This window comes from Alternaria ventricosa, assembly GCF_023758065.1.
Source record: "Alternaria ventricosa strain BMP 2768 chromosome Unknown scaffold_13, whole genome shotgun sequence".
NCBI classification, from domain to species: domain Eukaryota; kingdom Fungi; phylum Ascomycota; class Dothideomycetes; order Pleosporales; family Pleosporaceae; genus Alternaria; species Alternaria ventricosa.
Window position 1 is genome coordinate 849,870 of NW_026055693.1, and position 26,416 is coordinate 876,285.

General features: G+C 53.6%; 9 protein-coding genes across 9 annotated transcripts; 4 read left to right on the forward strand and 5 right to left on the reverse strand.

Annotated features, from left to right (window-relative positions):
* Positions 1-9: 9 nt before the first annotated feature.
* J4E93_007511 (uncharacterized protein) lies at positions 10-1,059 on the reverse strand (the record flags this gene model as incomplete). The annotated part of the gene is made up of 1 exon (XM_049345417.1): positions 10-1,059. The coding sequence occupies one exon, from the start codon at positions 1,057-1,059 to the stop codon at positions 10-12; it is 1,050 nt and encodes a 349-aa protein (XP_049197647.1).
* A 286-nt stretch (positions 1,060-1,345) lies between these two features.
* J4E93_007512 (uncharacterized protein) lies at positions 1,346-3,110 on the forward strand (the record flags this gene model as incomplete). The annotated part of the gene is made up of 3 exons (XM_049345418.1): positions 1,346-1,535; positions 1,581-2,986; positions 3,039-3,110. The coding sequence occupies 3 exons, from the start codon at positions 1,346-1,348 to the stop codon at positions 3,108-3,110; spliced, it is 1,668 nt and encodes a 555-aa protein (XP_049197648.1).
* Positions 3,111-3,561: 451 nt separating this feature from the next.
* On the reverse strand, positions 3,562-4,201 carry J4E93_007513 (uncharacterized protein; the record flags this gene model as incomplete). Its single annotated transcript, XM_049345419.1, has 3 exons — positions 3,562-3,819; positions 3,870-4,083; positions 4,134-4,201. The coding sequence occupies 3 exons, from the start codon at positions 4,199-4,201 to the stop codon at positions 3,562-3,564; spliced, it is 540 nt and encodes a 179-aa protein (XP_049197649.1).
* Positions 4,202-4,503: 302 nt separating this feature from the next.
* On the forward strand, positions 4,504-5,754 carry J4E93_007514 (uncharacterized protein; the record flags this gene model as incomplete). The annotated part of the gene is made up of 1 exon (XM_049345420.1): positions 4,504-5,754. One exon carries the CDS (start codon positions 4,504-4,506, stop codon positions 5,752-5,754), a length of 1,251 nt encoding a protein of 416 aa, XP_049197650.1.
* An 858-nt stretch (positions 5,755-6,612) lies between these two features.
* On the reverse strand, positions 6,613-10,773 carry J4E93_007515 (uncharacterized protein; the record flags this gene model as incomplete). The annotated part of the gene is made up of 5 exons (XM_049345421.1): positions 6,613-9,198; positions 9,252-9,267; positions 9,516-10,060; positions 10,269-10,561; positions 10,623-10,773. 5 exons carry the CDS (start codon positions 10,771-10,773, stop codon positions 6,613-6,615), a joined length of 3,591 nt encoding a protein of 1,196 aa, XP_049197651.1.
* Positions 10,774-13,076: 2,303 nt separating this feature from the next.
* Positions 13,077-18,678, reverse strand: J4E93_007516 (uncharacterized protein; the record flags this gene model as incomplete). The annotated part of the gene is made up of 10 exons (XM_049345422.1): positions 13,077-13,313; positions 13,364-13,483; positions 13,533-14,127; positions 14,181-14,228; positions 14,280-14,370; positions 14,480-17,975; positions 18,026-18,403; positions 18,461-18,487; positions 18,557-18,577; positions 18,634-18,678. 10 exons carry the CDS (start codon positions 18,676-18,678, stop codon positions 13,077-13,079), a joined length of 5,058 nt encoding a protein of 1,685 aa, XP_049197652.1.
* Positions 18,679-19,419: 741 nt separating this feature from the next.
* J4E93_007517 (uncharacterized protein) lies at positions 19,420-22,136 on the reverse strand (the record flags this gene model as incomplete). The annotated part of the gene is made up of 3 exons (XM_049345423.1): positions 19,420-20,204; positions 20,251-21,810; positions 21,866-22,136. The coding sequence occupies 3 exons, from the start codon at positions 22,134-22,136 to the stop codon at positions 19,420-19,422; spliced, it is 2,616 nt and encodes an 871-aa protein (XP_049197653.1).
* Positions 22,137-23,034: 898 nt separating this feature from the next.
* Positions 23,035-24,069, forward strand: J4E93_007518 (uncharacterized protein; the record flags this gene model as incomplete). Its single annotated transcript, XM_049345424.1, has 4 exons — positions 23,035-23,117; positions 23,168-23,208; positions 23,255-23,330; positions 23,379-24,069. The coding sequence occupies 4 exons, from the start codon at positions 23,035-23,037 to the stop codon at positions 24,067-24,069; spliced, it is 891 nt and encodes a 296-aa protein (XP_049197654.1).
* Positions 24,070-24,555: 486 nt separating this feature from the next.
* On the forward strand, positions 24,556-26,269 carry MT2 (Sphingolipid C9-methyltransferase 2; the record flags this gene model as incomplete). Its single annotated transcript, XM_049345425.1, has 4 exons — positions 24,556-24,657; positions 24,752-25,238; positions 25,289-26,040; positions 26,090-26,269. 4 exons carry the CDS (start codon positions 24,556-24,558, stop codon positions 26,267-26,269), a joined length of 1,521 nt encoding a protein of 506 aa, XP_049197655.1.
* Positions 26,270-26,416: the final 147 nt, after the last annotated feature.

The window sequence follows — 26,416 nt, forward strand, 5'->3', positions numbered from 1 at the left end:
TGTAACATCTTATCGGAGCTCGCGTTTTTGCCCAGTTACTCGCGGCTCGTACATGGTTTCCACAAACTCTTCCAGCAAACCCTCCTTCTCCGCATCTTGTCGAGTGGAAGAAAACCTCCTACTTCTCGCATCGCTTGTTGCCAATGTCGAGTCGCCTATCGTCCTTTCTCCATCACCGAATGTTTTCTTGAACACGCTATCATAGCTGATCCACATGCCCGCAAAGACCATGGCACTGAGTTTAGCTAGCCACCAAGGCGACCTTCCCTTTTTATCTTGCAGCTTCCTCCCCATTGCAAAGATGAACGCGATAAACGGCATCCAGATGCCCATAAAGATAGCCTTTCCCATTGCCTGCTTCTTGGTTGTGATGGTGTATGTGCGTATATTGTGTAGGTATTCCTGATACTCGCTTGGAAGATTACATTCAGCGGCGCCATCGGTTATGAGCTTGAGGTATCGTGCCGAGGGCTGCGCGTAGCTTGGGTCGGGGCGCTTTACGCGGTCGGTGGTTTGTACTCTGTTCTCGCTGTCGACAATGGGGGCGAAGAGCGTGTGCGCTTTGAAGGGCTTCGAATCGGGCGTGGTGGGGACTGTGTCGGAGGGCGGTAGCACGTAGCAGTCAACCAAGATATCGTCGTAGGCGCTGCCTCCACCTTCCGTCGCAATGATGTGCGCATAGTCGGACATCGTCACCTCGTATACAACGCCCACCAGGCCCTTGTGCCATCGGTCCTTGTGGTAGTCTTGCGCGTCCGGCACCCGCAGTGCTGTGTTGGCGAAGCAGGGCTCTTTGTAGGGGAAGCCAGGGAGATCGAAGGTCAACCTCAGCGAGGGAACAAGTACGTTGACCTGTGAAAGCGGACGGATACCGCGCACGCCTCGGAAGGTCTCATTGCACAGATTCGAGCCATACGCCAGGTACAGCACTGTCTTCGCCTTCTCTTGGGTTGTTGCAGACTGGTGCGACACGAGCTTCTCCGTATCCAGCGGCGCGTCGGCGAGCGAGGCGTCTAGACGCGCCTGAGATGGTTGTGGTATGGCTTCAAAGACAGTCATGGTAGGATTTGCTGTGTGGATGATCCACAGGTAACGGCCGTCTTCGTGTCTTCATATACTGCGCGTAGTTTCGGGCCGTGCCGATTTCGCTGGATGTTTCGTCCGGACCCTGTCTACATCATCGATTCTTGGATTTCTCATCTAACGCCGAGGGCCCGAGCACGACCCGGGAACCTACAGTAAGCTGCCAACCCTCACACCGCACGAACAAAAGCAACCCAGCTGACTACAGCGGACTAAACATCTCTATCCTGTCGAAACATATTGGGCTTTGCTTCATTCAGTCATGTCGTATCCCTCGTACGCCGTACTAGCGCTGATACCTGCTGTCGTATGGCTGCTGTATCTCCAAGTAAGCCAATGGCGCTTCAAGCGATTCGCGCACATTCCCAGTAAGCTGTCATCGAGTTTTTTCTTTGGACATCTCGGCCATATCGCGGCGGAATACAAAAACATAAGTAGTACCGTTCATCCAGGTAGGATCCACAGCCCTCTGCATGGTCACCACTGATAGCAGCCAGACTATGTTTTCGAAAACATATGGAAGGCTCAAGGCAGCCCAGAATACATGTTCTTCGACACGAGGCCTGTACAGCTTCCACTTCTCCTCATTGCGTCCCATGCGATGGCGGAGCAGGTCTCCAGAGCCAGCAAGACGCAGCAGTACAGCGTTACCAAATCTCCGACTGTTCAAGGGGGCATGGGGGACCTGATTGGGAGGTATTCTCTGATCAGCGAGAATGGCGAATCCTGGAGAGGGCTTCGCAAGACCTTCAACCCAGGCTTCGCGCCGCAGCATTTGCTTTCGTTGCTCCCTGTTATGGTTGACAAAACGCAAACATTTATGAAAAAGCTGGACGCGTTGGCAACCTCCGGTGCCGCGGCCGAGATGGACGGCTATTGCACTGATGTCACATTTGATATCATCGGCGGCTTAGTTACTAACATTGATTGCAAGGCCCAAGGCGACAGTGAACATGTCCATCCCATCGTCCGAAACTTCCGTACGCTGAAGAATGTATATGCTGGGGACAACGGTCTTATGGCATCCTGGTTGAACCCAGTAATGCGCGCCAAGAAATACATCTACAGCCGACGACTGGACTCGGCTGTAAAGGCGTGTGTCGTAGAGAAGTTTGCAGACATCAAATCAGTGCATCATACAAAGGAGAAGAAAGACCGATCGGTACTCGCGCTAGCGCTGGAAGGCACTGATGAACTGACCCCCTATGTCCTGCAAAGTACTGCGGATCAAGTCAAATCATTCCTTTTCGCAGGTCACGATACCACCTCCATTCTCCTACAGAGGTTGTTCTACGCCCTCTCGATACATCCGGATTGCCTCGCGAAGATCCGCGCGGAGCACGATGCCGTTTTCGGTGACGCAGAACCACACGATGTATTCCTCAAACGGCCAGATGAGACCATGAAAGCGCTCAAATACACCTCTGCATGCATCAAAGAGGCTTTGCGACTGTGGCCCCCAGCAGCCTCCGCCCGAATGTCTCACAACAACTTCAAAGTACGCACTTCGGACGGAGAGGACGTGCTTGTCGACAATTGCGTTATATACATCTGCCATCATCTCATCCAACGAGACCCGAAAGTATACGGAGAGACGGCAAACGAGTTCGTCCCCGAGCGCTGGGTTGGCGACTCTGATACCAGCAGCGCCTCTACTGAAGTCGACGGATCAAGTGCTGGCGAGAGCAAGATTCCCATCAGTGCGTGGAGACCTTTTGAGAGAGGACCCCGCAATTGCATTGGCCAGGAACTCGCCAATATGGAAGCCCGAGTCATTCTCGCATGTGTGATGAGACGATATGACTTCGTCAAGGTTGGGCTTGGAGAGATTGAGACAGACGAAGCCGGTCAGCCTATTATGGACAATATGGGCAAATACAAAACAAAGTCCGAGTTGATCAACGTAAGCTATATTACCGTTAACCACAAAGAACATGGGACTAACTTGTCCACAGACGATGTCCATCACCTCGCGGCCGATTGACAAGACCGTTATGCGAATCAAGTTCCGCGAATCTGAGAAATAATGAGTCACGATTTACGACTCTGTTTCCTTCTTCTTGTTGGGGAATCTCAAACCGTATGGAGTCTGACGGCTTGATGAGACCAAATTGCCAAATTTCAGTATAGCTAGAACACATTTGCAGAACTATCAAGTAACTCGAAGAATATCATAGGGCACCTAGGATCTCTTCGCTGAAGCTCTGACTGCGCATTGCAACATTTTAGAAGGGCTGGGAGGTGTTCAATATCCCACTACTCAGCACTTCAGCCTCCAAGCCACACTGACGGCCTCCACGCTGCCGGTACCCTGTAGTGTCATGTGTCTGTATCAAGTCAGCACCACTCTGAGAAAAGCTGTGGTGTCTCTCCATACACATTTGTAAACAACACACACAGACGCGTCTTCTAAAGTGCCCTTTTGATTCTATTCATTGCTCGTGGGTATCATATCCTTCCATACGCATTCTTAACGGTCTAGTCCGAGTCGTCGCTGACATCCATCTCCATCTCCGCGTCCGAGTTCTCATCCTCCTCTTCTTCGTCGCGCCCTCTCTTCTGACCCTTGGCGGCGTCTTGTGCATTGACCGGAACTGCTTTCTCGGGTGCGGTGCCGAAGCCTGCGGGCTGTGCAGACGCTTGTTCGGGCTCGTCTTCGCGCTCCGGCTCGGGCATCTTGTAGGTGCCGTCTAGCTTGGCTACTGTGTCGGACTTTGTCTTTGCGTATGCGATTTGCTGCCTAGTGTAAGCATGTTTTCTTCGCTCGTAATTCGGGAATCACGTACCATGTCCTTGCCAAAGAAAGTGAAGCCCTGTAGAGCGCGCATAGCCTGTGTTGAGGAATCGACGTCGCGAAAGACGACATGCGCCTGGCCTCGCATTTTCATGGTCTTGAGCGCGACAACATCGAGTATGACGCCATATGTCGCGAATAGCATGTACAGGTTCCGCTTAAGGTCTTCTTTCTGTAGCTTGTCGGGGAGGTTGCGCACGTATAACCTGTTTGGTATCAGCATATATTCCGTGCGTTAGGGTAAAGGTGAACTCACGTGCGGTTCGGGATTCCCTCTTTGGAGACGGCGACAGTGCCTGGCGGTCCTCGCACCGAAGTAGCCATGATGTGTGGAATGCGACTGCTGGGCGTCGGTGGTGAGGGCAAGCTCCCCGCAGAAAAGCGCGGCCAAGCCAAAATGTTCGGGGACGTGCATCGTCGCCGCCGCGGTCCCTGGAACGCGAACGGCAGTCGCGAACACCGCGCCCACCACCTTCACCGTCTAAAAGAGGAGGACTGCGGTATGGACTTTGGGTCGCTTACCTCACGAGAGCTGTGGAGTATCCACTGACGCCAGCATTCGCCATCCTTCATCGACCAGCCTCGTCGCAACACCCCGATCACGCCGCTACACCCACGACTTCACCATGGCATCACCAGCTGTCCTAAGCCCACGGCCGAACCCTCCCGGCGCAGCCTTCCAAGATGGGGCCAAGGCTAGAACTCTCGCGCTCCCAAGCCACACGACCAAGCCCACGAAGTCACCAGCTGTACCATCTACAGCCCCAGCAGAAGACAGAGGCATGGATCTCGCCGAGCAGATGAACGACCGGGTGCGCAGCCAATTCGTCATGGGCCAGAAACTCGGAGAAGGTACCTATGCCGTAGTCTTCCAAGCCCACTACGTCAACAACCCCAAGAAGCTCGTCGCCATCAAGAAGATCAAACTCAACGCCGAGTACCCCAACGGAATCGCCCCTGACGCCCTCCGCGAAATGCAATTCCTCTTCGAGATCGACCATCCCAACGTCATCAAATTACACGACGTCTTCTCCAGCAAGGACCAAAACCTGTCTTTCGTTCTCGAACATCTGCCCCTGGGAGACCTGGAGGCGCTCTGGAAGAACAAGGAAATCACATATACAAAGGCGGATATCAAGTCTTGGATGAACATGCTGTGTCAAGGAATCTGGTTCTGCCACGAGAATTTCGTCCTGCATCGCGATATCAAGGGCAGTAACGCCCTGATCGCCGCTGACGGAACGGTCAAGCTTGCCGATTTCGGTCTTGCGCGGAGTTTCGCAGATCCAGGAACGAAAATGACTACCATGGTCATTACCCGCATGTACCGTCCGCTGGAATTGCTATACGGCTGCTCGCACTACGGTGGCACGGCTGACATGTGGAGTATCGGAGTCCTAATGGCAGAACTATGTATCCGCAACTGGTTCCTCTACTCCGACACCGACATCCAACAAGTCGCTACCATCTGCGAGAAGTTCGGAACGCCGACCGAGGAAACCTGGCCAGGCGTGTCGTCTCTCCCATACTACGTTGCGCCTGAGAAGCAAACCGGTCCACAGGGTTCCACAGCGTTCAGACAAACACGTCCTCGCGTGTGGTGGAAACAACAGTTCCCTGCGCTGGGAGATGACGGCTGCGATTTCATCAAGGGTTTACTGACACTGGACCCGGCGAAGAGGTACACAGCTCGCAAAGCGCTAGAGGATAAGTGGTGGACCAATGCACCCCGGCCCACGAAGAAAGAAAACTTGCCCAAAGAAGGCGGTGGGGCAAAAGCTATGGGAGAGGATCTCAAGCGGAGAGGCGGAGAGATGCCTACCAACGGGCGCGCGGACAAGGTAGCTCGGAAGCTTGACTTTGGCTCCATGGGGTAGATCACACTATCCCAGGGAAATCTTAAAACACCCTGGAGCCTACATCGACGCTAGATCTTCTCGTTTGCTTGTTTTTGTCCTAGTGTAGGCTGCAGGCCTGGTCAGTGTCTTCCTTGTAGCTTGTAGGAGGTGTGGCCGCGTTCCGGCTTCTCCCGATCAAGTGGTTCGATCGAGTGGATCCCTTGGATCTGACATGGCGTTTGGGCGTTTGGAGCTCGGTTCAAGGGAACCTGCATACGGGTAAGGCTTTCCGTTTGGACTAGGCTAGCTATGCTGCATTTCTTGGAGTCTGGGGTTAGGTGGTGGTAGCTTTGTTTCGGTGTAACAATTGCCGAAGTTTACATACACATGCGATACTGTACATGTTCGTCCCATGTATGCTTTAAAGCGAGTGTGTGTTTATTTTATGGCCTCCTTCTGCGGCAATGTAGTGATAATCACTGCATTAAGAGGCCTGTCCTAATTCCGTTATGACCTCATGTAGACGCTACGCTATGGCATATCCTGTGAATCTATTAGGACAAACCCCACTGGATACCTCCTAGGCCTATGATCTCCTGAGCGTATGTTAACTTGTAATGCGATGTATGCTTCTGGTCGGGCTGAAAATTGGGGGCGTAGGACAAGAGTACTAGCTTTTGGCAGAGTTTATAGCACGATCAATGTTCGTGTGAAAGCTACGCAAAGCTTCAGAAGTCATGCAGTTCAATGTTCATATGCACGATCAAAAGGAGCAGATGAGCGAGTTTGAAGTTGAAATGGCATCCCAGCGCCGTAATTCGTTCGTTACTATCTAATCATGTCCATTCTTGGATTTCATAACTCTCATAAACAAAGCAAACTATCCAAGCAATATGCTCACTTGACGAGCTTGCAGACCAAGTCGCCAGAGTCGACCGAGTCACCCTCACGTACTGACAGGCCACTGACCTTTCCAGAGTGTGGTGCGGAGATGACCATCTCCATCTTCATGGCGCTCAGAATAGCAACTGGGTCACCCTTCTTGACCTCGCTACCATCGTGGACACGGACCTCAACCAAGACACCAGACATGGGTGATCCGACTTGGCTGCTATCTGTGGGGTCGGCCTTGGGTCGCGAAACGTTCTCGATAGCCGCGTGTTGGTCCTCCACGGTGACAGTACGGGTCTCACCGTTCATCTCGTAGAAGACTTCACGCAGACCGGTCTGCTCGGATAGAGGACCGATGGCGAGGAGCTTGAGGATGAGAACCTTACCCTTCTCAAGTTCGACGTGGAACTCCTCGCCGATCTCGGGACGCGACAAGAAGTAACGGGTGGGCAGAACGGAGAGATCTCCGTACTTGGTGGTCCACTTCTTGTAGTCCTCAAAGACCTTGGGGTACATGATGTACGATGCGACATCACATTCTGTGGCGTCACCCCACTTAGCCTTAAGGTCAGCCTTGATCTTGGGGATGTCGACGGGCTCAAGGTAGAGACCAGGGCGCTTGTCCATCTTCCTTCGCTCACGGAGAGCTTGCGAGCGGAGGGGCTCGGGGAAACCGCCGTATGGCTGGCCCATGAGTCCCTCGAAGAACTCCAGGACAGATGATGGGAAGTCGAGTTGGTCAGCCTTGGCTAGGACGTCGTCGTAGGACAGCTTGTTGGAGACCATGAATTGAGCCAAGTCACCAACGACCTTGGAAGTAGGGGTGACCTTGACGATATCGCCGAGCAAGTCGTTGGCCTGCTCGTACGCCTTCTTGGTCTGAGCCCATTGCTCACCAAGACCTTGCTGCGACGCCTGGAAGATCAAGTTGGTAAGCTGACCTCCGGGAATCTCGTGCTCGTAGACTTCGGGGTCGGGTCCGGTAAGACCAGCCTCGAAGGGTGAGTAGAGGAGACGGAGCTGGGCCCAGTATGCGTCCAAGTTACGGATCATGTGTGCGTCCAGACCAGCGTCGAAGTCGGTGCCCTCGAGAGATGAAAGGATGGCACCCATGCTAGGCTGAGAAGTCATACCGGACATGCTGTCGATAGCGGCATCAACAGCGTCCGCACCAGCCTCAGCACAGGCAACCATAGATGCAACACCGGTTCCAGCAGAGTCGTGAGTGTGCACGTGGATGGGTAGATCAGGATACTTCTCGCGGATGGTACCAATCAAAAGACGGGCGGCGCGGGGCTTGAGTACACCAGCCATGTCCTTGATACCGAGGATGTGCGCTCCCATCTTGACGATTTTGTCAACTACATCCAAGTAGTACTCGAGGTTGTACTTCTTCTTGGGGTTGAGCATGTCACCACTGTAGCACACGGTACCCTCAGCGACACCGCCAGCCTTGAGGACGGCCTTGACACCAACCTCAAGCTGCTCGACGTCGTTCAGCGCATCGAAGACACGGAAGATATCGACACCGTTCTTCTTGGCCTGCTCACAGAAGTGGAAGATGGCGTTGTCGGGCAACGAAGAGTACGCAACACCGTTGGCGCCACGGAGAAGCATCTGGAATGGGATGTTGGGTACGAGCTTGCGCATCTTCCTAAGACGCTCCCAGGGGTCTTCGTAGAGGAAGCGCATGGCGACATCGAAAGTAGCACCACCCCAGCACTCGAGAGCCCATGCGTTGGAGAAGGCATGGCTGGTCTCCTTGGCGATGTTGAGCAAGTCAACAGTTCGGACACGAGTAGCGAGAAGCGACTGGTGAGCATCACGCCATGTGGTGTCCATGATCAAGCAACCCTTGTTGGCGCGAACAGCCTTGGCGAATCCCTCGGGACCATCCTTGAGAATGACGTTCCTCCATCCCTCGGTGCAAGGCGCGGAAGTGTCGACCTTCTTGCCGTTGTTGTCGTGGATGGCTGGGATGGGGATGACGCCCTTGAACTTGGGCTCACCGATCTGGCCCTTGATCTGACTGCCGTTGACAGCGAGATCACCGAGGTATGCGAGGAGCTTCTGGGCACGGTTCTGGGAGCCAATCAAGTCGAAGAGAGCGGGAGTGTCGTCGATGAAGGTTGTCCAGCATTGACCGTCGACGAAGGTGGGGTGTGTGAGGAGCTTGATCAAGAAGGGGATGTTGGTCTTGACGCCACGGATACGGAACTCAACTAGAGCACGCAGCATCTTTCGGCGGACGATCTCGTATGTGGAACCACGGCAAGAGCACTTGACCAACATAGAGTCGTAGTGAGGGGTGATGATGGCTCCGGCGAAACCGTTACCACCGTCGAGACGGACTCCGTTACCACCGGCAGAGCGGTACACCTCGATCTTTCCGGTATCAGGCGCGAAGCTCTGGGCGGGGTCTTCTGTGGTGATTCGGCATTGGAAGGCAAAGCCTCGTGTGGAGATGTGGTCTTGGGTCAGGCCAAGCTGCTCGAGAGATGCACCTGCTGCGATCTGAATCTGGGCGGCCACGATATCGATACCGGTGACCTCCTCGGTAATGGTGTGCTCGACTTGGATACGAGGGTTGATCTAACTCAAAGTTAGCTTATACTTTTTCTCGATATTATAAAGGCATTTTTTACTTCTATAAAGTAGTAACTGGGTATACGTTAGCTAAATCCCTTATAAATGTAGTAATGAAGTATAGTAGTCATGTAGAAGTAGAGTAGGTGAAGATGGAATGGGTTGAAGTGGAATGGAGTTTGGAGAAAACCTGAACACCCTGGAGACTACATCAAGATGAAATATCGTAAAGTGTGTGACCTGACGTCGATGTAGGCTCCAGGGTGTTCGGTTTTCTTCTTCTACGAGGTGATGGAGTTGGTGGACTGAGATATATGACATACCGGTTTTGCTGGTCAACCAAGAACTCGGCAGTTCCGGCGTTCCTGTACTTGACGCTCTGCGCAAGCCTGACAGCGTCGGCAAGGATAGCATCACGAGTCTCAACTGGGAGGTCCTTGGCGGGGGCAATCTCAACGACCTTCTGGTGACGACGCTGGACACTGCAGTCACGCTCGTAGAGATGGACGACGTTGCCCTGGTTGTCACCGAGAAGCTGGACTTCAATGTGCTTGGGCTTGTCGAGGAAGCGCTCGACGAAGACGGTTCCGTTACCGAACGCCGACTTGGCCTCTGAAGTGGCGCGCTCGAACGAGTCCTTGAGCGTCTCTTGCTCGCGTACTACACGCATACCACGGCCACCACCGCCGAAAGCGGCCTTGATGATGATGGGAAAGCCATACTCGTCGGTAAAGGCCTTGACGTCCTCAAACTTCTCGACGGGTCCTGGGGTTCCTGGCACAACGGGGACGTTGCACTTGACGGCGAGTTTTCGCGCCGAGACCTTGTCGCCGAGCGCGTCGATGGTGTCGGGAGAGGGGCCAACGAACTAAAAGCAGAAGTAAGCATGAGTCGCATATAGCATGGGTAAGAAAAAAAGGCCATGGGCGCTGCGGTGATCGGCGCCGGGCTGCTTGGGGATCGGCCCCGCCAATGCCTCATCTCGCGCGGGAGCGATAGGCTCAGCAGCGGCTGATAGGCAGCTGCGACCCCTCCACGCAGCTCCGTCATAGCGTAAACAAAGCGGTAAAACTCACAATGAGGCCAGCCTTCTCGACGTTGCGCGCGAACTCTGCATTCTCCGATAAGAAGCCGTAGCCCGGGTGAATCATGTTCACGTTGTGCTCGACCGCGATCTTGATGATCTCATCGCCCGCCAGGTAAGCACCGACAGGCGTGTACTGGCCGCGGGCGCCAATCTCGTACGCCTCGTCGGCCTTTTGCCTGTGCATGCTGAGGCGGTCCTCATGGCTGTAGACGGCCACGGTGTGCAGCGACAGCTCGTGCGCTGTTCGGAAGATACGGATGGGGATTTCTCCTCGGTTGGCAACTGGCAGAGATGTTAGAGCGCCGAAGAGCTAGGAGTGAGCCATTGTGCTCCGCCAACATACCCAAGAGCTTCTTCAGCTGCATGATGGAGCTGCTTGCACGCAGCTTGTGGTGGACCGAGTTCCTGTGGGGGTGGTGCTCGCCATGGTCCTCGTCGAAGTCGTTCTCGTCAATGGCCGACGAGGCGTTCTGGTCAACTGCAAGCGTCGTCATGCTGGATGACGGCTGTGTGTATTGGGGTAAGAGAGGGGGTAGAGGTAGTGAGAGAGAGGAGGAGAGGGGGAGGTCTGAAAGGCGCAGAAGAAGTAGGATACAGCGCCAATTTATTATGGTACCGACTATCGGATATCCAGGGTCTGCTACTTGCTACGACTCACTCGCTCAACCATGTGCAGAGCGCGAGTTTAATCCCAAAACAGATCCACACAGCCAAGCCAGATGGAAACACGCTGCAGAGACCCCGTCGGCCACCTGAAAAGCAACCAAGCTAACCATGGATAGCTGCATGCCACCACCTGGCCAGAGCTCCCTCGCGCGGGGAGATAATGGAGGGGCACTGACAAGGTTCGCCGACGGAACCACCCCGTGTGCGACACGATTGAAATTGTCACCGTCGTCACAGGCCCTGCCCCACCGCGTACCAGAATCTTAAACATGTATAAAACCTTTTTGCTCTACATATCCCACGCCCACTAAGCACGTGGGGCGCCTAGCCAAAGCCACACGCACCTCGTCCGGTGTCGTCGACGCTCAATGAAACCTTGACCGCTACCCACTCTGACCCCTCTGGCAAGCCATTCGCGAGCCCATCCCATCTCCATCCCAGCTGCCAGAGCTGTGTCTACCGCATCGGAGAAAGCTCGGCATCGCGGAAAAATGTCGTGCTTATCCAGCGCTTTCCTTCGGCGTAGGTTCCTCTACCGAGCTCCTTATGGCCGTCGAGGGCAACCTCGCTATTTAACCTCGTTCACGGTATACTTTTCCGACCTTTGCCTCGCTTCGTGGCCACGTACCTGCATGGTTGCGAGGAGTATTCGGAACATGGATCTGAGCTATTACCGGCTGCGCATCACGTCCATGCGGTTCCGCCGATCACCATGACAGATGGTTACGTAGATCTAGACTTGACTTGGCTATGAGCGACTCTTCGAAACCGGTGACGTTAGCTTACGATGGGGTCGTTTGAGGCATTCAGTGGCTGCATCTGGAAACATTACTCGTGTACTAGTCTTCCAAGATTGCTTGGCAATGATCATGCACCTACGATACGGAGCTTCAAACACTCGCTACTTGGCACATTGACGCCCGAACGGTTGAGCTAATTTATCCGCGAGCATACACAGAAACCTTTTCTTGGATTACCACGACCTGTCCTCGGGGTATCTTCTGTGCATTTTCAGGTTCGATCAATGGTACATCCACAATCCGTGTATCACTGCATCGTATCATGTCTCAGCTCGCTATAGCGATTATGCTATTTGATAAGGACGTAAAGTCTTCGCTAAGTACCAAGGCTGAGAACAACTGAAGCCAACTTTGGTAGGCTCACCATCGACACGTGACGAGAACTATGTTGGTAGTCCAAACTCTGGTTGCGTACACGGGAATTGGACTTTTGGTAACGGGGGTCTGCCAGGCTCGTCTCAAGTGGACCTCTTCGTTCTCAACCACGGTAGCACCTCGTACAATAAGAAATTGAACATGTTTGCAGATTACATTAGAACAAAAACTCGTAAAGTAGGTGACCTAACGTCAACGTAGGCTCTAGGGTATTCAATTTTTTCCTAGGTTAGCGTGGTAGCATGCCGAGACGAGGCCTAAGGATATGTGATGCTCATCCACCACCGCCAATATAAAAAGGCAAGTGGAGGTATTCGCCCTGCGCAGCGTGAATGCGCTCAACCAGAAACAAGCTTTGTATTCGTAACAACTGGCCGAATCGATGCCTGTGCAAGTCCTGTTAGTACTGAGTACCTCCAGGCTACGTTGGGACATCTCGTACAGTACGGAATAAATGCATGTAGGAGCCGGGCATGTCCATTTTTCTGCAAGCCGTCATCGCCCGGAACTCTCGTTCGTACGTGATGGTCTCAACGATCGCGACATTTTGCTAGTGTTGCAGATACTGAGACAAAAACGTAGTGTTAAATTCGTCACGGTCATCAGATTGATATACTAACGATTTATCAGGTGTGAGTGTCTTCGTGATGGGTGTTCAACTCAAGGGTGCAACACATTGGGATCACAACACGCGAACATCCACAGTGAACACGAGATATCAGCGCAAATGAAGTGATTAACTAGAGTACAGAAGCCTGAAGATGTTCTATATGTGAAGCATCCAGACTAAGAGGCCACCTTAAACGCCTGTAGAGTACATTGCAGCAAACTGCCCAAAACCTATGAACCCTCCGTTCGCTTTTGCATGCTCCACCAATCATCAATATGTAGTGTGAAGAGAACCGTTCACTACCCCTCCTCCTGGAGTAGCAATCTCGTCTTCATTTGGACAGCGTCTAAAAGGGACGGAAGCCGCCAGTTGGCTGCGGGGCGATGCCGTTGGCCTGTCCATAGGGACCTGGAGACGGGGCCGAAGTCATCGGACCCTGAGTGAGCATAAGACGCGAGCCAAGGATCGGAGTGTCGTCCTCCTTCTTCTGTTGCGATACCTCGCGCGTCTTGCGCTCCTCGTTATCTTTCTTGAGCATCTCGAGAGCGGCTGTCTGTTGGGAGATAAGGTTGATCATGTACGGCTGGTGAAACGTTAGTGATTTGCAAAGCACACACAGGAGTATTTACATACCATGGTGAAGTCGTGCAGACCGTTACGCCATGACATCTCAAGGATGATGTCAGGGCGGAGGAGGTCGTAGCAGGCATAAAGCATACCAACGTAGCACTCGCGGCTGCCAATATCGACGAACTGTATTGCGGATTAGAGTGGTACTTGGTGAATACAGAGGCCAACTTACGTAGCGGAGCAGATCCTCAACGACATCGGCCTTGCCTGACATGGCAGAGGTCTCAATGGCGTCCTTGAACAACTTGTCCTGCTTGCTGAGAGTGATGGACTTCTCCCATCGCTTGTTCTTGCGGTAGATGTCGGCTGCGATTTGACGGAAGAACACCAGATCGTGCTTCTCTAGGCGCTGGGCAAGGTCCACAGGGTCGTAATTGTCGTAGTTGTTGACCGAGTCGCGGAGTGTCTTGTAGTCCTCCTCTTCGATCAGGAGATCGTTGAGGGCGTTGTTGACCTCGCGCTTGTTCTGCGACTGGACGTTGAGGAGGAAGGGCTTGATCAGAGGAATGTTGTCAGACTTGACGAACATGCGGACAACACGGTTGACGTCAATTCGAGGAGTTAGCGCCTGCAGGAGATCCGTCAGGAGAGTTGGCTGCTCCTCAAGGTAGAAGCCCAAAGCCCGGTAGTAAATCTCAACGTTGGTAGCCTTGGTGATGGTGTCCTTGAATGCTTGGTGCTCCCAGGCATCTGCGGCACGCTCCATCATGGCAAGGGCGGCGTTGTCCCACTCATCGTAGTGGACGTAGAGGAAGATGAGTTCCGGCCTGGAAATTATTAGAACCAAGCGGTATGAATGTTATGAGAGCTTGCTACTAACCATAGATGGGCCTCTTCTGTTGCACGGATCATCTTTGGAATGTTGATCCTATGGGTTGTCAGTTGGAAGCACACAAGCGAAATTTACTCGAAAACCAACCTTGACCAGAAAAGACGGAGGTGCTCCATGACACGCTCGGGGTGGTACTTGGCTAGAGCCTCACCAAGGGCAGTGAACAAGCCCATATGGGCTAGATTGACTGAGTTAGCATCTTATACATAGTGTAGTTGTCATGGGGTATGATTGTTGAAGGGTTGAACTTTTCAACGGGACGGTAGTTGTCAGAGGGGTGTACTTACCGCGTTCCAATCCAAGACCAGCCTCGAGCAGGCTAATCAGCTCGTCGAAGTAGCCGTTGCGCTCGTACTGCTTGACGAGATCGGTGAGCTCTTCGGCGTGGACGATCAGGTTGAGACCGCAAATCTGGGCGAGACGGAATTCCTTCTTCGCGACGCAGGCTTCATTGACTTGCTTCCACACCTTGACGGAGTTTGCCTTCCTGGCACACTCAACAGCAGCTTGGTAGTCTTCCAGGTGTACAAGGGTGGTGGCAAGTTTCGCCCAGTTGGAGATACTGGTGTAGAAGATCTTCGCCGCCTCGTGGTAACCCTCTTCGTAAGCCTTGTCACCTGACGCTTCAACATCTGCAACGTTGGTAGCGCGGAGGAAGTCCTCGAGCTCGGGTAGTTGGTTGGTACGAGCGAAGCAGAATGCCAAGGCGGTGTCGACGGGTACCTCACGAAGAGTCTTCCGAGCCATTCTCAGGAACTTGATCAAGTCTTCGTCCTTGCCAGCGTGGGTAGCAATCTCAATGACTTCCAGGTAGTTGGATGCATCTCCGGCACGGATGTAAGACTCGATTGAGTCCGTAACACGGAGACCGTCCAGCTGCGCCTTAGCGACTCTGCTCCACACTTCAGGAGTGTCAACCCTGTCAGCATATTCATATGCTCGGTCGATTGAAACAATGTGCTCAATGAGGACGTTGGCAGCCTCAACGTGATTCTCGTGCTTCTTGAAGATCTCGAAAGCCTCATCGTACATGCCGACCTCGATACACTGTTGAGCAATGTCTTCAGGGCTGTACTGATCAAGCTGTTGAATGTAATTCATGACTCTGCCGCGATCGGACTTGCAGGCAGTGAGCATGAGCAAGTTTTGAAGGGAAGGGTTGTCACTGAAAGTTGTTGGCTCCAAGATGATCTTCTCCAGCAGGTCGATCAGCTCAGCAGGCATGTCACCAGTGATGAAAGCCTTGACCGCAACAGAGACCTTGTCTGGATCGGTGGACGAAGGAACAGCCGAGGAAGTGACTTGGTCTACGAGCGATCGGCGATGGATGTTGTTGGGACTCAGGACATAATCCCAGACCTCGGAGTCGGCTCGCTCCAAAAGGTAGCGGGCTTGGGCCTTGAACATGGCGTTCTCGTTGGTGATGTGAATCAGCTCAAGGTCATTCTGTCCTTTGCTGTAGGCGATGAATGCCAGGTTGGGGTCACGCTTCTCGCAGTACTTTCCAACGGTGAGAGTGTCGTATTGGTCGTTCTCCTTCAAGAACTTCTCCGGGTTGTTGTTGGAGTCGATGTAGATCTTGGCCAAGGCATTGTAGACAGCTTGCTGCTGGTTGCCACTTGCAAGTGTCTGCTCCAAGAACGGGAGAAGAAGCTTCAATCGGTTTCGCGATTCAACCTCAGCAACCAGCTCATCGATTGGAATCGATGATGGCGTTACTGAAGCCAGAAGACCCTTGATAATGCTTTCATCGCAGTCCACATCGAGCAGACCGCCAACGACAGCCGGTGTCCTGGCAGGGTTGACCCTCTGAACGTAGACTTCGATAGACTTGAACTGCTGCTTCTTGTACAGGTACAGTACAAGGTCGTGAATGAAGTTGAAGCGGTCGCAGACAATAATCAGAGGTAGCTGTTCCGTGAGGTTGGCCTCCTTCAAGAAGTTCTTGACCTTCTCTCCGTTCAAAAATTGACTCTCTCGGCAGATGCGCTCAACTTCGTTGAGTTGGCCCATAGTGGTCGCAGCCTCGATGTACTTGAAGTGAACGTCGGGATCTTCGCTGACATTGACAATGGAACCCAGGAAGAAGTACAGACCCTCCGCGGTACGGTGCTTCTCTAGCAGATCGATGATCTTGGTGGCGCCAAGCAGATCAGAATACTTCTGGGCGATGCGGATGACAGCTTGAAGGTTTTGACGGATGTTGGTAGTGAGCATGGCGTCCAAGCACTCAAGCGACAGTTCGACTGTAAGCTGGCCGAAGTAGTTGATCAACCACTCTTCCGGAAGCTTGTCGGTCTGAACAATGATACGCTTGATCGCGGCTGGGTCATCATTGTGTTCCAGAGCACGAGTAAGCAGGCCAGCGTTCTCGCAGAGCTGAGCGATGCGCATCTTGTCGTAATGGTGGAACATCTCATTGCCCAAAATAGCATCTGCGACCTGAGGGGCGTTGAGCAAGTTCATCTCGAGGAGCTTGGTCTGCATGTGGCCCTCTTCGGGTAGATCGTTGGAAAGAACATCCAGGAGGAAAGCAGTTGCCTGTTGGATCATGCCTTGGGACTGGAAGATGTCGACAACGCGGTCGATACTGATCAGTGGGCCACCTTCGTTCTTCGCTAGCTGAGAAGCAAACTCGGCTCCCTTCTCGGCATTGATACGAACAACGTGCTGAAGCAAGACATTGTAATCGGGTGTGTACCCAACGCCGTTGCAGTACTGCAGGATGAGATCGTAGTGACCGAGCTCCGCGAGCGCTGCGACAACCTTCTGGGATACGTTCGCCTCCTTGTAGATGGCCAGAGCGAGGTTCAGATCGTGGGGTTTGGCGAGATCACCGAGCTCCTCTGAGCAGTGAAGCTTGCCTTCCTTCTGCCACTTCTCGATGAGGTGCTTGCGGCCCTGGGCAAAAACAGGTCGGGCCAACTCCAGAGTCTCCTCCTTGTTCAAACCACCCTTATCCAGTAATTGGCCAAAGTATTGTAGCAGAGTGGTGATTTGACCAGGCTGGTTGGGAACCTGGCGCAGCCTGTTGATCGTGTTCATTGTGCGGAGGAAGCCCCGGGGCGAGTTGGCGGCGACCTTTGCGGCTTCTGCGAAGTTGCCCTGGGACATGAGCGTCTCGAATCGTTGAGAGTAGAGCTGATCTGCGCCTGGGAGGCCGCCCTTCGAGGCAAGCTTGTACGCAATTTCAGCACACGCCGGGTTCTCCATGATGTATGGAATCAGGGTGTCTTCTCTAATGGTTGTGTGCAGAACCTGTCCGCGCTTGTTGATGACGACTACACCAGTGCCTTCGTCATCTCGCGCCGTTGTGAAGACTGTCTCCTCAGATATCCGGTTCAGGAACAGAGCGGTACCGGTCTCGAGGTCGTGGAGGTGAATGAAACCGAACTTCGTAATTACGATTAAAATGCCGTACTTTTGCGCAATATGGATGCCGAGCGGGAAGTCACCAGTACCCTCGGCGGGCCAGTGGATCGGAATGAGGCGCTTCGGGAAGGCTGGGTTTGCGGCGTTGTGGTCGACCTCGACGATGTTGATCTTGGCTTCTCCAGACGAAGATTTCACAGCGAAGGCGAAGATCTTTGTGTCGGTTGAGGCTCCATCGAGACGGAGTGTGCCAAAGGTAGCAGCGTGACCCTCGAGGGGCTGGCTAACGTTCCTCGCCTTGGAGAAGAGCTGCATGTTTCCACGAATGCCACCGGCGGGGTTCGATGTGATACCGACCAAGCAAGACCAGCTCTCGTCATCGTTGGTAACGTAGTTGATGATCTGGTTGTTCTACACAGCGGGTTAGATGCGATTGGCGCTGAATGGCCCAGTTCACATACCTCGAGTTGTTCTTGGCGATCGAAGATCTTACGCGGCGCAACAGCGTTCTTCGAATCAAGGACATCCCAGTGATATACGGCCTTTGTGCTGACGAGCGCAAGTGTCGTCTGGCTGATCCACCTCCAGAATTGGATGTCCTCCTGATGGCTGTAGGTCTGCAGACGCTCCTTGGTCTCGAGGTTGAACAGCTGCAGTGTCCGGCCTTGTGCCTTGAGAGCGATGATGGGCTCAGTCAAGTGCATGATGGCGCTGTCGGCGCGAATCGGTCTCCGGATGACATTGTTGGTGTTCTTGAGGTCGATGATGACGGTCTCGGCGGGCGCGTTGGCTTCGTTGTTGACCTGGCGCACGCAAACGTACTTGTCGGACTCGAGTGTCTACGGTGGCTGTTAGCATGTCTTCGTTGTGTGTATACACCTTGTGAGATTACGTACGCAGTTTTGCCATGATATCGATGCCGGCTGGACTATGTGTTAGCTGGTGACCTTGGTTGCCTTGTTCGCGGAGAGCGAGGCCTTGGATCAACGTACGAGGATGTTGAGGTTCGTAAGCTGTCAATTGTTAGCTTCAAGCACTATGGCATGCCAGGGTCTAATGCGGCACATACCAGCGTCGGCTGAGTGACGTGCAATGGCACCTGTCGCTGGGCCATGTTTGCGACAGTCCAGCTCCAAGCTCACCGGGGTGAGAAAGCGCGCAAGAATCGGGTATCGGAAGAAAAGGAAGAAGTAGACCCAGGTGCACAACTCCAGAAGCGCGTGATAGGAAATGAGAGACGGTCGTATAAGGCGGGGTCGGGATCGTGGAGGGTGATGCTGTTCGAGAAAGGAGCTCCTGGTGTTGTTTCCACATACGCTGGTTCGCCCTATGCTTGGCAAAGCTCCCGATTAGGTAAAACCCAATTGTGGCAGCTTTACCCAATGACGTTTGCTGCAGTGACCAATCCCGAGTACGCTCACTTTCCACGCCGACGTTTTTGATGCCTTTACCGCGTTGGCAAAAGGAAGAAGAGTATGTCCCGTTTATAAAAGTTGAAATTAGTATTCAGTTCACTAGTTTGCGTGTTCGTACAACAGCAGGCCGTGAGGCTAGGTGACGCGGGAACCCGTAGTTCCCCGGCGCGTCTCTGCGCAATAAGCATGAGAGCAGAACGCGAATTTCACATTGATATTTCTGGACAACCTTCAAGATGACCCCAAGAACTTCAAGAAGATATCATCCAAAGTAAGACATTACATTATACATCAAGGCCAAGCTTGTGCTTCCTATACCATCGCAGACTAGTCGTACTGAACGTAATCCCAAACATAGCAACCATTACAACTTTCAAATCAAGCATGGCAGATACGAAACCTTAGAATTCATTTCCTTGTCTGATCATCTGTCACGACGCCTACAATCCCACTTCTTGAAACTTTGACTCCCGATTTGGACTTCCCTTCCTGGCCTTCTCTGCGTCAGAGCCAAATGCTGGGGGCGGTGCCAGGGCTTCATCGAAATGGTCACGCGCTTCCTCGAAGCTCTCGCCAGCGGATGTCGCTGTGGCCCCACTTACAACACGTTCTGCAGACCTCCCACGTGCCAAGCTGAATTCATCTTCATCGCCAGACAGAGATGAGACGTCTGAATAGCGTTCTTCCTTGACAACACCCACGTGAGGAACATACGAAGGCTCAACATGACTCAAGTCCTTTGGGCGATCGGCCTCACCCGATATGCGGCTGTCTATCGATTCACGAGCCGGTTCGCTAGCGCTCTTTGAAGATAGAGATTGAGACTGGGGTTGCGAGACGGAGTTCCGGAGAGTCGCGCCACCGATGAAGCCAGGCTCTTGTTCTTTGGTAGTACCTTCGGTCTCTGCCGCAGGAGAATGCTTGGAACGCCTCTTCAGTTTGCTCAAGAGTGATTTGAAACCCTTGGAGGATCCTTGGGACGTCGGCGAGGTTGGATCGGCCGAATCGTGCTCTGGTATAGGGTGAGCTTCTGTAAGCTCTGCCTCTTCGTACAGGTCCTCGTTGTCGCGTGGAGTTTCATTGGCCACCACTGCAGGTTCAGCCGTGGTGATCTCTTTCGATTTGCGTTGTTCTCCTGCGGTCTTGGTCTTTTCAGCTTCCTTTGCCTGCTTTGCTGCTAGTTTCTCTTCGGCAGCCCGCGCTTTGGCAGCCCTCTTCTCTTCGTCTGTCAAGAGTTAGTATTGTGAAAACTATGCAATGAGGGTACCTACCCCTGCCCTGTTTCTCCTCTGCCTTGATCTCGGCGGCACGCTCTTTTTCCGTTCGGATGCGGCGCTTCTCTTGCTCCTGGTCAAGTCGGCGCTCTTCCTCCTCGGCACGTCGTCTCTCGTCCTCGGCACGGCGCTTGTCCGTCTTCTCGGTGATCTCGTCCAAGGTAGGCTGAATCCTCGCTTGGGCGATAGCATCAATATCTCCTTGGTCCATCCATTTACCGTTGCCAATGTGAACTCTGCCGTGGTTCTCCATGCGGGTTTCAGAGTTGGCTAGGGCCCGCTGTCGCGCCTTCTCATCCCAATCGTCTACCATCGCGGATGACATCTTGCCAGTCTTATCGTAGATCTGCTTATCCATGCCTTGCATCTGAGCTTGTACCTTGCGCTGTGCTGCAGCAAGCAGGGACTTGCGGTCGTTTTCGCGTTTCTTTGCATCGACATCTGCCAGTTGTTTGTTGAATTGGTCCATCTGCGAGCGAATTCGTCTTGAGCGGAAGTCGTCTTCGTCAGAATCCGAATCTTGCGCAGGAGCTGTCTCGGAAGCACTGTGCGCGCGGTTGCGCCCACGCCGCATTGAGAGCTTCGAGCGTGTCGGCTTGTCGTAGCCGTAGTAGCTTCGGTAAGCAGCGTTCTCGTCGTATCCTATCTTGGACAGTCTTTCTTGTGCGAGCTTCTGCGCAGCCTCCTGGATCCCGATATAGCGCATAGCCTGCTGCTTGATGTCGGCCTCGCCGGTTGCGGGCTGCTGACTATGGGCTGCCGTGGCTCCAGTACGGGCAATGGACTGGCCTGATGCGCCATCAATGTGTTGCTGCTGCACATCGTAAATCTTCTTGGCCATGGATATGGCGGAAGCTCGAAGGGCATCGTTATGCTTCTTCTCTTCCGTCTCTAATGCAACTGGTGGAGCGCTCGTGTACATGTCGCGCGAGATGCTCTTCGCATGTTGGATACGTGCGGCTTCCATAGCACCATAGCCGCCACGACTGGAGTCAACAGGAGCTGCTTGAGGTTTGGCCCGGGTCGATGCACTGTGGGCAAGCGTTGCTGCGCCCAATGCGTTCCTAGCAGAGTTCTTTGAGTCTGGATATAGCGGCGCAGTGGGTGGGTTTGATTGAGCGCGCTTGCGTCTTGATGCCGAGTGGGCGTCGGTGGCTGCAGTAAAGGCATTTTTCCTGCCCTGGTCTGTATATCCGTAATCCACGTCTGCGCTGGGTGCTGCCTTGCGCATAGCGATGGTAGCAGCAGAATGGCCATCAGCACTAGCTTCAGGCTGCCATAGGTTCAGCTTTCCGCCATCTCTATGGGCGAGAAGCGCGGCCTTTGAGCCCGCTGCGCTTGCTTCTGGTTGCCACATGGGCGCCATCTTGTAGCCGTTTGCGAGCAGCGCAGCCTTGCCGGCCGCTGAGGATTGTTCAGGTTTCCACCACTCCGGACTCTTCTGGTTCTGGTTGGCGAGTAATGCGGCGGCTCCAGCGGAGGACTGTGTATCAATTCCCACCACGGGGTAGCTGGGAAGATCTTGCGCTTTTGCGTATTTGAGGCTCGTTGCCGCGCCTGTGGATCTCTGTTAGGATATGATGTAATGTGGTAATCATAACATTGCACTCACTGGCCGACGAGAGCTTTCCGTCTGCTCCGAGCGGATTGATGGGTTTCGACACGTTTGCTTTGGCAGGGCTCCCGTGGTTGTGCGAGTAAAGCGCCGCTGCTGACGCCTGGTTTTGCAATGCGCTGTTCTTTGGATGCTGATGCGCGGATGGGTCAGGGCAACGCATGTTCGTCTCGGCGGAGGATCGCGGTGGAGCCGCCTGTTCCGATTGCTTCAAGGGTCTGCTGTCAGACGCGGGGGGCGCGTCCGTGGTAAGGGCTGTCGTCGCCATTGTGAAAGAGCGGGTCGAAGCAAGACGGGAATGTGTCAGGCGCTGCTTCGAGGGCGATCACGAGAAATAAGAGGGAAAGGCAAACGCCAGCTAGGGTCACACACAGCGGCGGCCTTCATGGCTAAAATGACGAGAGGACGGCGATGATGTCATATCAACCTTGAGCTCTACCTAGGTCTGTGGAGGATCGCCGTAAGGGTGCGTTCCGCGTCGAAATCTCGCACCAGCCTTACCACTCCAGGCCTGGTTCTAGCCTGAGCCCGACATAGCCTTGCCTGTCCTGACTGAAGCCAGCGACGGACTCACCGAAGTAGTCAAATCATGTACCAAGTGCGACGAGGGTTCATCCTGCCTGTCAGCACCCTGGTGCACATCTGAAGATCGCAGCCCTGCGTCGAGCGAACGAAGAACATCAGAGTACAGAACGTTACACTTGGCAGGGTGGAACATAGCGGCACGACATGCAAGGAACAAACTGGACAGGCGCTCTACCGTCTAAACAACTACAGAAACTGAAATTCGCAAGTATCCCATGATGATGTAGAGTTTTGAGGCGTTGGTGTTTAAATTTCCTTTGCACGCCGTGGTAGCCAGGTTTCTTTCTCCAAACCTTTGCACAGGCGACGGATATTTCCAGGCGGTGTCGTGATTAGGTTTGCTGATCGCAACAGCGCAATCAGGATATCAAGTGAGCTACGAAGATGGCGCGCTTCCATCCTGATTGTTGTAGTGATGTACTTCGGTCTACTGGTGCGTGTTGGCTTCAGCGACAACCTCGGGAGACAAAGCCGGGTTAGATGCGGTTAGTGTGAACTGACTACGTCACCGAGTTTTAACTTTCCATCTTGATTCAGTAGATAGCTATACCACCAATTTTAGTCTGCTAGCTGTAGTAAACATGGCTGAACTGCAAACGCCACTCAAGAGTATCTTGAACTTTCGCGATGTCAGTCAGTTTGTCAATGACACAACAGGGACTAGGTAATCCACAGATGCGCCTTGAGATTAGTCTTGCGCTGACCGTGCTGCAGCCGTCTAAGGAACGGCTTACTGTTCCGAAGTGCACGACCTGGTGCGTACCTCTCATACATGCCTTGGCGCGAGGCTGACTTGTGAAGACGAGGCCTCTTTCCAAGACAGGCAGAGGTTGCTGAAGGAATATGGTGTGAAGAGCATCATCGATTTACGAACGAAGTAGGTAGACGCGACGCTCAAGAGCTGATATCGTGCTGACCAGTGCAGAACAGAGCATATTGAACAGGCGCAAAAGCACAATGCAAGAATCAAAGCGTCAGCAGCAGTCCCTCAAACCAACGACGACGTAGCGGAGCCTCTCAAGATACCCGGCATAATCTATCACGAAATCAACTTCAATGGCTCGGCCTTCTCGCGCATGTTGCTTTCGAAGCTCACATGGCTTGAGTTCTTCAGGCTTGCAGGCCTCATGATTGTCGGCTACCGCAAGGATGCGATCAAGATCCTAGCACCTCACATGGAAGACACGGGTCTTGTTGGGCTGGCCGAGCAGTCGCTGGACGTGTGCACCCGCGAAGTCACGCAGGTCTTTGATGTATTAGGAGAAGAGAAGAACTGGCCAGTTCTGGTCCACTGTACGCAGGGCAAGGACCGAACCGGGCTCATAGTCATGCTGGTCCTGTTGCTCCTCGGTGTGGATCAAAAGACTATCGACGAAGACTATCGCCTATCCGAGCCAGAACTCGAGCCAGAGAAAGAAGGACGACTGAAAGAGATGGCATCGATCGGCCTGACGGAACAGTTTGCGATATGCCCCCCGGACCTGGTAAGCCATGTAAACTCCTATATGGTCGAGAAGTACGGCAGCGTGGAGAAGTACCTGGAGAAAGCCGGTGTGGCCAAGGAGAAAGTGGACTTTGTTAGGGGAAAGCTGCTAGCGGACGCGTCGAGGTCCTGAGCTCCAGAGCTTGCCCCGCCCTTATGCTAGAACCAGGCTTGGCAAATCTGAAAATTGATCCCATCTGGACAAAGTTATCGTTAATCTTGGTGCAAACAAAGGGCCCTCCGATCATACACGTGTATGGCCGAAGAAGGAACGAGCCTACACGTTGGTGAGAAAGCCTATCGCGCAGACTAGAATTCATGATGGCAAGATACTGGACGTTGAGCTGTGGGTGATTGTGACTTCCCGCCCCACTCCCCTTATCAACAAGGCAGAGTTATGCTGGCAATGTTGCAACGTATGTCGCGCCAATCCATGGGAGTCGCCGTCGGTGTGCTGGGAATGGTCTGAAGCTAGGCTCCGAGTCGACCTCCTGCAGGGCCAGTGCAGGGGGGCAGGCGCAACCCCAGTGCGTTCGCTTAGTAGATTCACCGCCGTTAAAGGCTCGGGATCCCAACACGTTTACCTCGCATCTTGCAAAATTGCTCCGCGGTACGCAAGATGAGCAGCAATACCTCTGAGGAGAACTTCGAGTGGGTTGAGACGCCGCCGGCGCCCTCGCCCACGACGCCCGAGTTCGACTGCGGCGTCAAGACGACATCGGTATGTGGTTGCATGTGGTCAATTTAACGAGCACCCCGCCAGCCATTGAGCGTCAACACCGCGGGCCCGTAAGCTGACATTTGGCGATCAACAGTACCCGACCATTGCGAATGCTCCTCTGCCCGCAGAAGGCTCCGGTCGCGATTCGTTCAACAACTATGCCCTCATCTCGCTGTTGGTGGGCGTCCCCGCCTACATCACCTGGAGCTGGGGCATGGGCTTCAAGACATGGGTTTTCCTCGCCCTTGTCCTGTTCCTTCCCATTCTAGGACCTTTCTGGTGGCTCACCTCTGAGTTCGCGCCCCGCAAGAACGAGAAGGCCAAACTTCCCGGCAAGCCCATTGAGCACTACCTCAAGTTCAACAAGCCCGAGGACCGCGACGCATACTACGGCAAGAAGCAGATCCCCATCGAGACATTCCAGGAGAAGTACTTCGACGGCGAGGTAGAACTCAATGGCGACATGCTCGAGATCCTCGAATGGCGCCACGACTGGTCCAAGCCCCGCTTCACCCTCGGATTGATCAAGCACTTCCTCTTTGGCATGATCCCCGAGATGATTGTCCACTCCAGGTCCCAGGGTACGTGTCTAAACGATTCATCGACTGATTATATGCTGACCCCGCTTCAGACGAAGAACAGGTACGCGACCACTACGACCGCGGTGACGACTTCTACGGCTGGTTCCTCGGCCCACGCATGATTTACACCTCTGGTATCATCTCCGACATCAACACCGAAGAGAGCCTCGAACAGCTCCAGGACAACAAGATGTCAGTCGTCTGTGAAAAGATCGGCCTGAAGAAGGGCGAGAAGATGCTCGACATTGGCTGCGGTTGGGGAACCCTTACCAGGTTCGCCTCCGTCAACTACGGCGCTCACGTCACTGGTGTCACTCTCGGTCGCAACCAGACTGCTTGGGGCAACAACGGCCTCAGGAAGTCTGGCATCGAAGAGAGCCAGTCCAACGTTCTCTGCATGGACTACCGTGATATTCCCCTTCCTCCCGGTGGCTACAACAAGATTACCTGTCTTGAGATGGCTGAGCACGTTGGTGTACGCCACTTGAGCTCCTTCTTCCGCCAGGTTTACGACATGCTCGACGACGATGGTGTCTTCTTCCTCCAGATCGCTGGTCTCCGTAAGGCTTGGCAATTCGAGGACTTTACCTGGGGTCTCTTCATGAACAAATATGTCTTCCCCGGTGCCGACGCCTCTACTCCTCTTGGTTTCGTTATCGACACACTCGAGGGTGCTGGTTTTGAGGTCAAGATGGTTGACACCATCGGTGTACACTACTCTGCTACTCTCTGGAGGTGGTACCGCAACTGGCTCGCCAACAAGGAGAAGGTTGTTGCCAAGTACGGTATTCGATGGTTCAAGGTAAGCAACGGGTCGCGTAATTATATAGCTAGATGCTAATCATGTCCAGATCTGGGAATACTTCCTCGCCTACTCTACGATCGCCTCCCGCCAGGGAACTGCCACCTGCTTCCAGATCACTTGCGTCAAGAACCTTAACGCTGTCCACCGCATCGACGGTATCAACACTCAGTTCAGTCTGTCTGCTGCTCTCGCTGCTAGCAGGGCGAAGCTGTCCAAGGCGCAGTAAGCTTCACGCGTATCGATGTATCCGGATTCCGCCCAGTATCGTATGCATAATATACAATACGAGTACGAAAGCAGAGGAAACATATAAGATGGCTTTCAGGATCTACAAGAAAGAGACGTGGGGGTGGTTCAGATAGGGGCTGCAGGA